Source organism: Sinohyriopsis cumingii, chromosome 3 (assembly GCF_028554795.1).
Source record: "Sinohyriopsis cumingii isolate HCF-2022 chromosome 3, ASM2855479v2, whole genome shotgun sequence".
NCBI lineage: Eukaryota > Metazoa > Mollusca > Bivalvia > Unionida > Unionidae > Sinohyriopsis > Sinohyriopsis cumingii.
In genome coordinates, this window is record NC_142963.1 from 135,146,839 (window position 1) to 135,160,431 (window position 13,593).

General features: G+C 35.0%; 1 protein-coding gene across 3 annotated transcripts in view; it reads right to left on the reverse strand.

Annotated features, from left to right (window-relative positions):
• LOC149803920 (urocanate hydratase-like) overlaps positions 1-13,593 on the reverse strand; it is a 50,638-nt gene that overhangs the window by 6,301 nt on the left and 30,744 nt on the right. For all 3 annotated transcript variants that reach the window (XM_089953732.1, XM_089953731.1, XM_089953733.1), the window contains exons 17-20: positions 7,789-7,888; positions 6,086-6,167; positions 4,437-4,485; positions 420-470 (exon numbers count right to left, since the gene is read on the reverse strand). In XM_089953732.1, coding sequence (XP_089809858.1) covers positions 420-470; positions 4,437-4,485; positions 6,086-6,167; positions 7,789-7,888 — 282 coding nt within the window. The remainder of the gene's footprint in view (positions 1-419; positions 471-4,436; positions 4,486-6,085; positions 6,168-7,788; positions 7,889-13,593) is intronic.

The following is a 13,593-nucleotide window of genomic DNA, read 5'->3' on the forward strand; positions in this document are numbered from 1 at the left end:
GAATGAGCAGCTGAAAATACAATGGTCACTTACAGACGGGAATTCCAATGACTATTTTTGATATGACTGAAATATTTTCATCTAGATCTATCTAAAATTTTCATGTGTAGATGAAATTGGGTCTAAAGATGTTAATGTGTAATGAATGAACATCTGACAATACAAAAGTAACTTAAGTGTGTAGATTAGGTTGCTGACATAGACTGGTATGAGGTTAAGCTAACATAGACTGGTATGGAGTTACACTTCCTGAAATTCATCCACATACCAAGTCTTATATGTAGGTCAAATATGGTCCAAGATACTGAGGGTTTAACAAACATAGAAATGAATGAAAAAACAGTGCCACATCCCCTCTCAGCTTTGCTTTCAAGGGGAAAAGAAATTTAATTGTATCGTTAACATAATTTCTTACTTACCCCATTGGAAACATCCCAGGATAACATGCTACGGGCTTTCTCTTCAGCTTCCTAAGAAAAGGATACACAATTTTTAACATACATTTTGTTTACTTCCGCTTGTTCTAATACAAAAATAAATAAAACTCTTAAATATCTGTATTAATTTTATGAGTTTTCCTTTTAAATCTATTTAAAGCAATGCTTTCGAAGAAACAGGATGACTAGATAATATAACATACTTATACTTGCTCAGTTTTCCTGACAATAGGGTTCATGGCAACAGTGGTACATTAGGTTCACATGTGCCTGAGGTTTCTTTCTCACCCTCAGGTCCTTGATGTATTGCAAGATAGCGAGCTTATTGCTGAAGCTTTAAACATACTGGTTACCATAATTTTAACCATTTTACATTTTTGGTACACATCTATTATATGTGGAAAAATTTAAGAATAAAGTCTGATTGTTATAGCTGTGTAATTATTTTTCACGGAAGAATTTTTTATGTGCTTTAAAATCTTGAGAGAACTCGTTCACCGTATTGTCAGTGAGGCCGTGTGACCAACCATAGCTGCCATTTCCCATACTCGAAATTTACATTTTTCGTCTGCGTTTACATCACTAAGTCATCTGAATTTGATAATTTATAAAAACTAATTGCTGCCTACATCAATGTCAGAGCCTTTACCTAAGTTATTGAATCTTGCATAGTTGTGATTCTAATTGTGACTTCGACGAAGTTCGTAAGTACTGAATGAAATCCGTGACCGCCATTTTGGAGAGTGGAGTTTACGACCCAGTTACTTTAAATAGCAGATATTGACCAGTGCATAAACAGCGACCACGTGATCTGATGTAATTGTCATTCGCAGAAATGAATGTAGTATCTAATAGGGGGGTTTTCCCTGAAGGTGGTGCTATGGAAACCAGCTCAAAATGGCTGATGTTTACAGCTGGCGTCAAAAGGCGCTTCCATGCAAATGGAGTTGAGGTGTCAAAAGGCGCTTCCATGCGAATGAAGTAGAGGCATCCAAAGATGCTTGCATGAGGTAAAGGGTTAACATAATTTGCAAGCATGAGAAGATCACCTAAAGAAAATGAGACGAAGACAAATCTAGTTTCTTGATTTTTGAGCATTTAAAAAGAAACAATACAATAAATTGCTTGTTCAAGTTGACGATTAAATATTTTTACCTATTTGTAATGAGAATCATGTAATTGAGTTATTTTAATTAATTACAATGCAGAATTTCTGATGTGCTCAATTCAAGTCATATGACACAACAACATAATGACCAAAACAGTCCTAGACAGATATTTACTTTTGATGAGTTTGATGCTTTAGATTTACTTTAAAATGTACAAAGTCAAACTTGCTAAGAGGAAACAACTCCTTCAAATCAAATCAGCTGAGTTCACTATCTCCTCTCCAGTGCCTGTGGTACTGAAGACAATCAACTGCGCACAATACAACTTGTTTCCCAATTCTTCTGCTTGAAACTTTTCCATTCATGAATTATGCACTCAAATTTCAAACTGGTCACAAATGGAGCATAACATCTATCCTGGTTAAAAGTAGTCCTGTCAGTTCCAGGTCTCGTCAATATGAAATCAGGTTGAGATGATTCATTAAACATGAATCTTCACTATGTGAAGAACTACAGTTACAATTCTTTGTGCCATAAATGAGATATATTTCAAAATAGTTGAAACACAAGAAGCTGTGGTTTTCAGTGGTTAGCATTCCAGGCTCAGAACAAGAGAAATGTAGGTTCTAATCCTGCTAAACCAGGCCATGTTTGGCCACTGATGTGTGCCCCTAGGCAAGATACTTGGCTCTAATTGTCCTGGCACAATATATCTTACTTGTGGCAATATGCCATTAAGCACCAATCAATCAACCGAAACAAAATTTTACACGTTCTTTTAAAAATATACAATAAGTAGCAAAGTTTTCATTCAGAACAAGAACACAAATTTAAAGAACATCTGTGTGTGATTTGGATTTTTAATGTAGCTTTAACAATTTTTCAGTCATATCGCTACAATGTCTGCAGTGTGGCAGTTCATAGTGATGTCTAGCACTGGGGTATCATGCCGTAGACATGTAGCATGATGTCCCATCCAGTCACATTATCCTGACACCAGGCTGACCAGTCCTAACACTAACCTCTTAATGCTGAGTGCCAAGCGAGGCATCTGTTAGTACCATCTTTGGTTAAAGAACATCTAAACCAATGGTAATATAAAAAAGAACATATATAGACTCCAACATTGTCTCATTTATCTAATTTAGTAGCCCTAATTCAAGCATGATATAGTTTTTGGCTGGTTAATTTATCTGCATTTAATTGTTAGTGAGGATCATAATTGTTGTACTGACCTTATGTTTTCTAGCACATACAGCTGTGGACAAGCTTTTGCAGGTGATTGTGAACTGGCAATTTTTTTCCATTTCAGTTTTGTTAAAATCATATCTAGTTAACAGTTCATGAAAAATTTATGTACAAAATATTATTGTATTGCACACGAGGTAAACTACCGGTAACAGATGAAGTCAAATGGCTTACTGACAAATCTGTTGTCTGCCATGATTTTGGTCCTTGGGTTTTACTATACAACAGAATGATAAAATATATTTACTAAAAGCTTTTGTATTTGATTTAAAGTCTTCTGTTTGCTGTACACTTTGAACATTAAGTTGGGTCTGTATCAAGCAATGGGGGTAACACCATCAAAAAGAAAATATTTAAGTTGCCTTTTATGACACTGTATTTGATACTTTCAAGTCACAAATGAGGTAAAGGTTAATTGATCTTACACGAGATGATAAATCACTCTGCCTACCAAATCATGTGACATGACCATCTGTCAACTGCCGACAAACATGGAGTATTTGGCAAATAAATATGTTTCATTTTAAGTGATATGTTCAAAATAATTTGTATTATTCTTAAAAATGTAAAATTACAAAGTTGCAGAAATTATCCTGCAGTAGATAATATTTATATTTGTAGTTCAAGTTTGTATAGTAATAACCTAAATGTTTTATTTCAGTAAATAATAAAAATCAATTTTAAAGTTGCTCGAGAACGTATTCTTGTAAACGGAAATTCGCTGCAAAAGATGCTAATGTATTTAGTATATAATCTTATCCTTATTAATCTTATTTTGTTGTACATAATAAAAGTTCTACCGTGTTCATCAGACGGAAATTTGATTATGCCAACAAACATGTTGTAATTGCCATCTATTATTTCCACATTCAGCTGATTGTACACACATCCACAAAAAAGGGTCTTTATCCATCTAAGTTTTGTCTATGTTTAGGGAAAGGAATAAATCTAATTCCTCCATTTAGATTATCTGGGTATCGACTGTCAGAATTACAAGGCTCCCACTGACTTTTTTTCACCCTTATTGATGGAGAATCAACAAATCATTGCAAAATTTGTAAATACTCATAATCAATTCATTATTGCCGCAAGCAGCTTGTTGGAGGAAAATGGCGGATGAAAGCAATGCATGGAGGTGTGTCTAATTTATGCTCACTGATTGACAAGTGGCGATAGGTCAATTTACCATGCACATGAGTGTCTATCTATAATATGAAAAATGTTTACAAACAATACATACCAATTTTCAATTGTGACTTGTATTTGTTATCATTTAAGCACAATAAACAGAAGGCCCAATAGCAAGCAAAGTCAGCCATAACCTATCATTTCATACTGGGTTGAAAAACCAAGTTCAGTTTGTAATACATGGTCAAAAAAAATTACATTTAATCCATACACTTGGAAATGATGCTGTTCACATTTTCACCTGAAAATTATTTTGACCAACGCTCTGCTGATCACTCAGAAATACAAAGCTATCTTAAAATACGGCATATTTTTGATAAATATAAGATTTTTATCAATAACATTATAATATCCACTCATCTAAGGACCCTCTTGATCATCAAGCATGGAAAATTAAACTTTACAAAAATTTTTAGATACATTAATATTTGATTCAAATTTTCTGTGATTGTACCTTTGTTCCATCAAGAACAAGCCCAAATCCACCATTGATGACTTCTCCCCTAAGGAAAGAGAAACACTGTTATACAATCTTTCATCTTCAGATGTTAAACAATGTATACTTAACCAGGAAGAAACCATGTCTACATTTTCATTAGAGTACAATGCAATGTTTAGATGACAGAGTAATTTATAATATACGTATATTTCCATTATTTCACAGTCTTGTAATCAATGCCACTAAGTTACCTGCCTTTCAAATATGCTTTGATATAAGATTGACCATGCATTCTGTTGAAGGTATGCAAATACAATAATTTGGGCTTGGAGGATGGGGAGGAGGAGCTACTTTTGTAAACTTCACATGCCAAATTTGTTTCACATTATCCACACCACAAACCGCTTAAAAAGATACTGATTTACCTGAACAGTTGCCTGTATTTTTCTTTCATTATTAACTAAACTCAAGGGCATTTAAATACAGCAACTATTTTACTACACATCAATGTATGTTCTGGTCAGTATCTGAGCAAATACATGTTTAGTCTGGTCATTTAAAGTGTGACACTGAAGAATTTATCAATCAAAATGTGGGTGGATGTGAAAATCAAGTGAGCAAACGAGCATGGCATTTATTTCATTCCAAGTGATGCAACAGGGCAGAAATCTAACAACCAACCAATCTCTGCTTTTTGTAATTTAGCGCTGAAGATCCTGAAGATATTCCTTGTATATTATTTCTCATCAAAAGTGCTTGTAATTATGTAGACAAAAGTCGATTATTAATTGCAAAAATATCAAGGGGGGGGGGGCTACCTTTGTAAACTTCACATACCATACTTATTATTTCACATTACCCTGCAGAAAGAATTGCTTAAAATGACAGATTTATCCTAAATGTATTTATCTTTTTTAATCAGCTCGAAGGTGGATGCACATAGTACCTATTCTAATAAATAAAAATGCATTATCTTGTCAGTATATAAAGTAAATATAATTGTTGAATGTGGTCAAGTCAAGTGTGCACGTTGACATTGAAGAATTTATTGATCAGCAATTTGGTGAATGTTGAAAACCAAGCGACTAATAAACAGTGACGCATCCTTTTTTTCATTTGAAGGGGTGCATTACAATGCAGACAAATAATGAATAGCCTACTAGTCTCTGCCCTTTTAATTTATATCTCAAGATCAGATATACTCGTATATTATTTATCTTGGAAGGTCAGATATACTCCTTGAAAATTATTTACCTCTGAAGGTCAGATATACTCTCTGTATATTATTTACCTCTGAACGTCATATACTCCTTGTATATTATTTACCTCATAAGATGAGATATATTCCTTGTATATTATTCATCTCTGAAGATCAAATATACTCCTTGTATACTAATTACCTCTGAAGATCAAATATACTCCTCATATTATTCACCTCTGAAGATCAAATTGACTCCTTGTATATTATTTACATCTGAAGATCAAATCTACTCCTCCTATATTATTTGTCATTAACAGTGCTTGTAATCTTACAGCCACATGTTGATTTAACAAAATTTATAAGATCATTTTTGGGAGGTAGAAAATAGAAAATACTTTCTTGAACAGCTTTTTATATGGATTGTGTAGAACAAGAGAAATATGAGCAAAAGAGAGAGACATACCACCCAACTCCCCCTCCATTGTGAATGGCAACCCATGTTGCACCACGGAAGGCATCTCCAATAACGTTCTGAACAGCCATATCTGGTAAAAATGAGAGATGATTTTTAAATTTTTTTCAAGAAGAGACCTGAATTTTATATCTGAAAATGTACATTAATAATAATCAGCCAACCAAGTATACATTATTTTTTGAGGTTTTGTAGCAGAACAACTCAATAATGTGTGGCAACTCAATAATGTGTGGCAACACAAGAATGTGCGGCAAAACAACCTGAGAATGTAACCTATAGCAGAATAACCAGAGAACATTAACTTTGGGCAGAATAACCTGGGAATATAACTTTTTTGTTACTATATTGAAGATTTTACATATAAAATAAACAAATGATGTAATGACCTCATTGATCTGGCTTTTATGTATGAAATTAGATGCTAGAAATACTATTTTACAAGCTTAGTCAGAGAAGCTACAAATGCTGACTGCCAATTTCCATAAATGTCTGCCATGCCTAATAATCACGTAAATAAAGATTTATATATTTAGAGATGTGATATTCACTCCAAATGTTACACACAGATAGGTACTTATTTCTCTTAGACTTTCTTTTTCCAATCAAAAACAAGTTCATGAAAAATGCTACACATTGCTGCACTGGTCAAGCTGACATTAAATGTCAAAAATTTGAAATTATCCAAACAGACATGAGAACTGAGTTGAGTTTGGAATCTCCTTCTTTAGAGCCAGGAAAATATAATTATGGAAACAAACTTTGGTTCAGTTTCAAATACAATAAAATTTGACATCACAAGCCAGCAAGAATAAATCAACAGTGAACCATCAAAAGCCTCAATTCAATATACAACCTAATAAGGTCAAGGCCATGTCCTTCTGACAACATTTCTCTATGAATAACTGGTTGAAATATAAGCAATAATATAAATTCCAATACTGTTCCTTAATCTTTTAGTCACAAATAGCTACAACATCCTAAATTTATTTTCAGTTCACTCAATTTGATGACATAAGTTTAAAATATTATGATTTTATCTGCCAATTGACATTTGTATTAGAAAAATATTTATCGTTGATAATTGTAATAGAAAAATATTTATTGTTGATAATTTGTGAGTAATTTATCGATCTTATGATTCATTTTATAAGGTATATATCACATGTATGTCTTGTGTCTGCCAGAACACTCTGGAAAGAGTTTGAACCCTCTAGCTTTGCTTTCTCTATGTTTTGGGAAACGTCTGTAGCAATATTTTCAACTCAACAAGAAATGAGTATGCTACACTTCTGAACATTGCTGGGTTCATTCTAGTTTCTGCTGTCCACTGTAGCTCCGAATGGCCGAGTGGTCTAAAGCACTCACTGTTCCGGATCACTGCCATCTCACCTCTGTCTGCGTGGGTTCGAGTCCAAGGCTCGGCTAGTGAGGCACGTGGGAAAGCCTGCCAGTAGCTTCTCATGGGTCAGTGGTTCTTCCCTGGGTTTTCCAGGGTTCTTCCTCCACCAGTTATACTGGCGGCCATGTATAGCCTATCTTGTGCTGAAAAATGGCGTTAAACTCTAGAACAACAACAACAACAACTGCTGTCCATTGAGCTGATGGTTTGCACAATTGGGCCAATGTGTTTCAAGTGATGAGAATTTTTCGAAGTTCTTTGGGAATGAAAGTATTAACAGAAAGCATCTGACCTGCACAGAAAGCTGAGCCATCATAGATGTTGGAAGTTTCTCGGAATGGACTGTCTGTACCGCTGACATCATGGTGGTCTCTGCTGATTACCACTGGGCTCTTGGAAAACAGAAGGACACTTACTTTCAGATGGAAATACATATTAACTCTATGTCTGAGAAAATCATCGAGTTAGGAGAAATATCACAGTTACTAAATGGCACACAACCTACATGCAAATTTCAATTATGAAAATCAAAGATGTCAAAAGCAATCTAACTAAAATTCAAAACGTTTCATGTGTAATTTGGAGATCAAATGATTATCATAATTTACCCTTTTAAAAGAGTATTTTCTCTGTAACTATCTGAATTAAGAGTCCCTTGAAGTGACTAGTGTTGTAAAGCCAGGAATATATAACAAGTCTCATCTTTTCCTGTCTATCTCATTTAGACAAAGTGCAATAACTCTTGCCCATCACCTCCTCTTGACACCAACAGGTGTCACTAGTTTTTAGCTTCGCTACTGTACTGATAACATTATACATTTTACCTCTGACAATCCAAGCCATTTTAGTGTTCAAATTGGACCATCCAATTTTCATTTTGGTTTTTCTGTGTGGGACATTTGCTGCAGGCTGCATATATTATTTTTAAACATTTTGCCAAATTTAAGCAACTTTGTCACCTTTATGAACTTCGTCTATTTAAGACAAAGTTACACTACACTATCATTGATCTCCAGTTGCTGATTACTAATTAGTATAATACTATTTTCATGTGCTCCATTAGTAACAAACTTGGATTCAGCAAGTTATTAACATGCTGCATTGCTCACTTAAGCTTTGTTTTCACTTCATGTTTAATTTCTGTAGAAATGTCAACTAAATGCATGGAATGCATAAGTTCAAAGCACAGTCTAGAAGGCATCAAATGCGACACTGACTATTTTTGAATATTCCATCAGTAATGGGAATATGTGTTAGCGAGTTTGTAACATGATGAATTACTACTTTATGCTTTGTTTTCTCTTCTTGTTTTGTTTCAGCAGAAATGTCAACTAAATGCATAGAATGCAAATTCAGAACAAGGAAGTCAACCAGGACTTTTGGATATACAAAGTATACATTTGTCTATGATATGCAGTGTGTCTAATAAGTTGTCTAATAATGGAATCTAAACGTGTTAAAATAAACAGTAATTATTGCTATCTTCATATGATGTGCATTGTTACACTCTCCTTAAGAGGGCCTCAAGGGAGAACAGTCCTTGACTAATGAGTCAGCCTCTATAAATAAAGCATTATTATTATTATTATTATTAGAGGAAGTCTGGGCTACAGTATCAGATTGTTTGTAACATGATGAATTGTTACTGTATGCTTTGTTTTCTCATCTTTTTATTGTTTCAGTAGAAATGTCAACTAAATTGCATGGAATCCCTGTCTTGCCACCATCCCACTCCCCTCCCACCTTCTGGGCATTTTTCGCAAAATAATAATAATAATGACTTTATTTAGAGAAGGTAACTCAGTTAGTTACAGAACTAATCTACCTTGCGGCCTTCTATCTGTTATCTACAATATATACAGTATATACGGTATATACAACATGATGTGAACAATCTGACTTGACACTGAATAATTAAGTGGTTCTAAAAATCAAAGTAACAAGCCTGGAACATTTGCACAGGCATCTGTGAACACATAAACATCCTGCATTGAAAAATTCAACTGTGAAAATGATGCAAAATAACAGAACTGTTCAAAGATTGCATCCATTTGAGACATGAAAAGAAGAAAAGATAGGAGCCTGCCTTATGACACTGGGAGTGTTGTTCCATACCAGTGGACCAGTATATTGAAAACTTTTTTTTAAAAACAATTCCTTCTCTGGGCTTGGTATAATGTAATTTTTACTTCTAAAGCACTCTCCGTTACGGATCACTACCATCTCACCTGTCTGCGTGGGTTCGAGTCTAGGATTTGGCTAAAGTGGGTATGTGAGAAAGCTTGCCAGTTGCTTCTCGTGGGTCGGTGGTTCTTCCTGGGGTTTTCCCGGGTTCTTCCTCCACCATTAATACTGGCCGCAATGCATAGCCTATCATGTGCTGAAATATGGCATTAAACCCCACAACAACAACAAAGTCAACTTCTTATGGACCTTAAATTTGAAATACCATCAGCATCTCTTTGACATTACATAGCATCTTTAAAAGTGTGAACCAGGTCCTGCATCATTGTATCCTTGTATCATCATAGTCACCAAATCATCTGATCTGGGCTGTAAATAGTTCTGGTCCACTGAAAGGGCATGCAACTCACTGACCCTGCATGCTGAAGCTAGGGCTATCAAGAAACAGGTTTTGCATGATAGCAGCTTCAGGGAGGTGCTGGCTAAAGGCTCAGACTAAACTGAATTGTTACATCAGTACCAATGATAAATTCCACTAAGGAAACTGGGTGGAAGAATTTGGTCTATTAGATTCAAAATCGGCTCGTAAATCAGATAAATGTTTATCATGACCTACATCCACTCTACTATGATGTTGGAAAATGTCAGAGAGCATGGAATGGTAGCCTGTAATTGTACATGGCAATAAGTTTTTTCTACTTAAAGAGACAGACGAATAAGTTAGCCAATTCTGGGATTAAGGCAATCAAAAGAATGACACAGTTACTTTTGCACCAGTTCTTAAAGATATGCCATTTCTTGTTGATATCATTCCATTTTGAGGGCCATCTCTCCAGGATATAAGGTTGACCTTCCATATTTCCACAAAGAAAGCTTTGTAACTGCCTGGGTCCAGTATTTTATCAGTCAGGTGCTGACGGAAGAAGATTAAAGGATGGATGTTCTTTGTCTTCCAAATCCATTGAAGCCTTGACCTTATATGTCTGACTTACAGCTGCTGGGGACATAGGCAGTGCTCTGTAAATTTCCTTCATGGCCACTTTAAAGCAGTATTCCAATGTAGGACAAGCATATGGTGAATCTTCATGGCTGTTCCTCACACTCACTGTGAGGGTTGTCCTCATCAGGTATTCTGTCAATTTCAGAATAAAACATACCGGCTCTTGGCTGGACCACTGGCATGGTCTTCAGATGGACAGCCTGTTGAATAAACATCTGGTTGGACTGGGCTGCAAAATCAGGTCACCTGAATCCCCATACAGCTCCACATTACCACGTGCAACTGGCCAGTCTACAACTTGGCTGACCAAAGTGATTGATTCATAGTCAAGGATTGTTAAGTATGGCTGGTATGGATGGTGGATTGCTTGGATGGCAGCCAGAATGGTGTTATACAGACCTGACTGGTGGCCATGTACAGAAAATACCCCACATGCCAAGACTTACAGGCCCTAGGGCCAAGCTCTGACATTTGGGGAACTTGGGCAGCCTAGAAAAGGAAGACAATCTGCTATAAATGGATCAACTTGAAATAAAAGAGGGTTTAGATGGAATGAATTCACCTGAGGCAAGCATCTGTCATAGTCTCTTGTATTAGTCACCTCATCTGCAACTCCAACAAAGCTTGCTGAGAAGGTAAATTTGCAGAAACTTTAAGTGCAGCTGTCCTGATGTCATGGTAGCTGTTGGTACTGTATGCATCACATTGGGATGGGAAGGTACCATCAATGTTTCCCTCACAATGTTAGCTAGTAATGTCATCTTAGAATGTAAACTTAAGAAGTCACATTCCATCTCCCTGGATTTACTTTGTTTCCCTATAGTTTTAAGCCCTTGCATTAATACTGTAGCCTCACACACATGAACATTTAGTACACACAAGTGTGATGACTCTAGATTGTAATATATGTAACAAGTGTACTCTAGATTGTAATATATGTAACAAGTGTACTCTAGATTGTAATATATGTAACAAAAAGAAAGTGAAACCAAGAACTTCAGTAAAATCAAGAAGCAACTTTTTTCTCTACAATACTAAGTCAAAATTCAAAAGAAACTTACAGTTTTGTGAATTAAATTCTAAGTAATCCTAAATGTCTTATCACAAGTCCAAAAGTACAGAATGTTCCAAATGAATTCCAATAATCTTGAATGTCCTGATGTACCACAATGATGCAATCCATAATGTCTCTGAATGAAGTTCACAATAATCTAAAGTAATGCAAAAGTCAATGAGCATGTTAGTAATTCCAATGAATATTTTAGATAGATTTGCCAGGGCTGACCTAAATCAGAAATAAATTATTTATCAAATCCCTATTTATACACATTACCACTTGGAATAACATAACAGAATGTGGAGTACTCCTATGGGAAAACGAGTCTTATGGTAAACAAGGCTGACCTTGAACTCAAGTGCTACACAAGTATTCTATTTACAACTTAAATCATGAACAAAGGTTAGCTATGTAAACATTCTGTTTACAACTTACAATCATGAACAAATGTTAAGCACACAATAAAAATTAAACATACATAACACAAGACAAGTGACATGTGTGTATTCTCTTTTCCTGGGCTTTTAAGACTTCTTTTACATTTTGTGTATTTTGTTTGCATCGTGGACAAGGACAAAAATATTTGGGAAATAAGAACCTGAATTATGTTACTTCCTCCAAGAAGCAATGCTTATTACTAAATAAATATCCACATTGCATGCTAAAACAACCAACAACACGTACTAAATATGCTGAATTTTTAAAAAAAAAACATGAAGTCCACAATGCAACAAATTAACAAAAAAACAAGAAATTTCAACAACTAATGATTGAAACATCTAGTATAAACTTTAACCATTAATGCCATACCAAGTGTTGATGGATGCTTATAAACTCCACAAGACTGATTTAGATTCCTCGAGAGGTGAACATTTGATGTGACTTGCAAAAACAATTCTGCAAACGCAAAAGCTGGTATACAACTACAGCCATCTAGAGATGGCTAAGAGGAGCTGTAAGGGAAAGGATTGAAAAGAGTTTCTTCCCTTTATCTACATGGAAAATAGATGGGAAATTTGAACTTTTTACCTTTCCGCAATTGCTGGATTAAGAATGTAGAGATTAAGCACCTTCCTAATATTAATGTGTTTGGAGAATGTGAACTTTTCACTGTCATTTCCAGACAAATGTTTTAATCATATTTGAATTGTAGTATAATAGCTGCAAATACTTGTAAACATGCATGCATGCAGACAAATAAACATACACACACATATACAGCTACATATACATGCACATACATACAAACATATACATGTATATATGGTTACTAATTTAGATACATAGTGTAGAGAGAGAGCTTATGAACTGAATGAAGACCATTCTCATTGTTTGAGGGTTGGTGAGGAGTGAGGGAAGAGATGAGATTTATATGAGCAAAAAATCCAGGAGACTTTAAAAAAATTTACTCTTGCTCTGATCTGTTGCAAAAGAAAACCTTATTCTCTCTAATATTTTAGTTGTGGGGAAAAATATATCAAGTAATAAAAGAGAAAGAAACATCCTGTTCACAGATTTTTGGAGGCATCTGTATCATTTAGATACTTGTTACTCACAAAAAATGACATCTGCTTACTTGAACGAGTTTAATATCTAACCATGTGCTTGTAGATCAACCCAAGAATGGAAGAGACTACCACCCCTTGTAATTAAATCGGCATAACCCAAATGATGCTAAGACTAGTAGCCTCACAAAATTTCCTGACATTAGGTTTGCATCACTTTCAGTCAGGTATGGACAACACATGTGTGAATGCTACATTATTCTGTTTTTGCATATTGTACTTTTTTATTTTGGGCATACTTTTTATTCACAGTACACTCCAGTTTAGGAAAATCTTAAATGTTGCTATGAA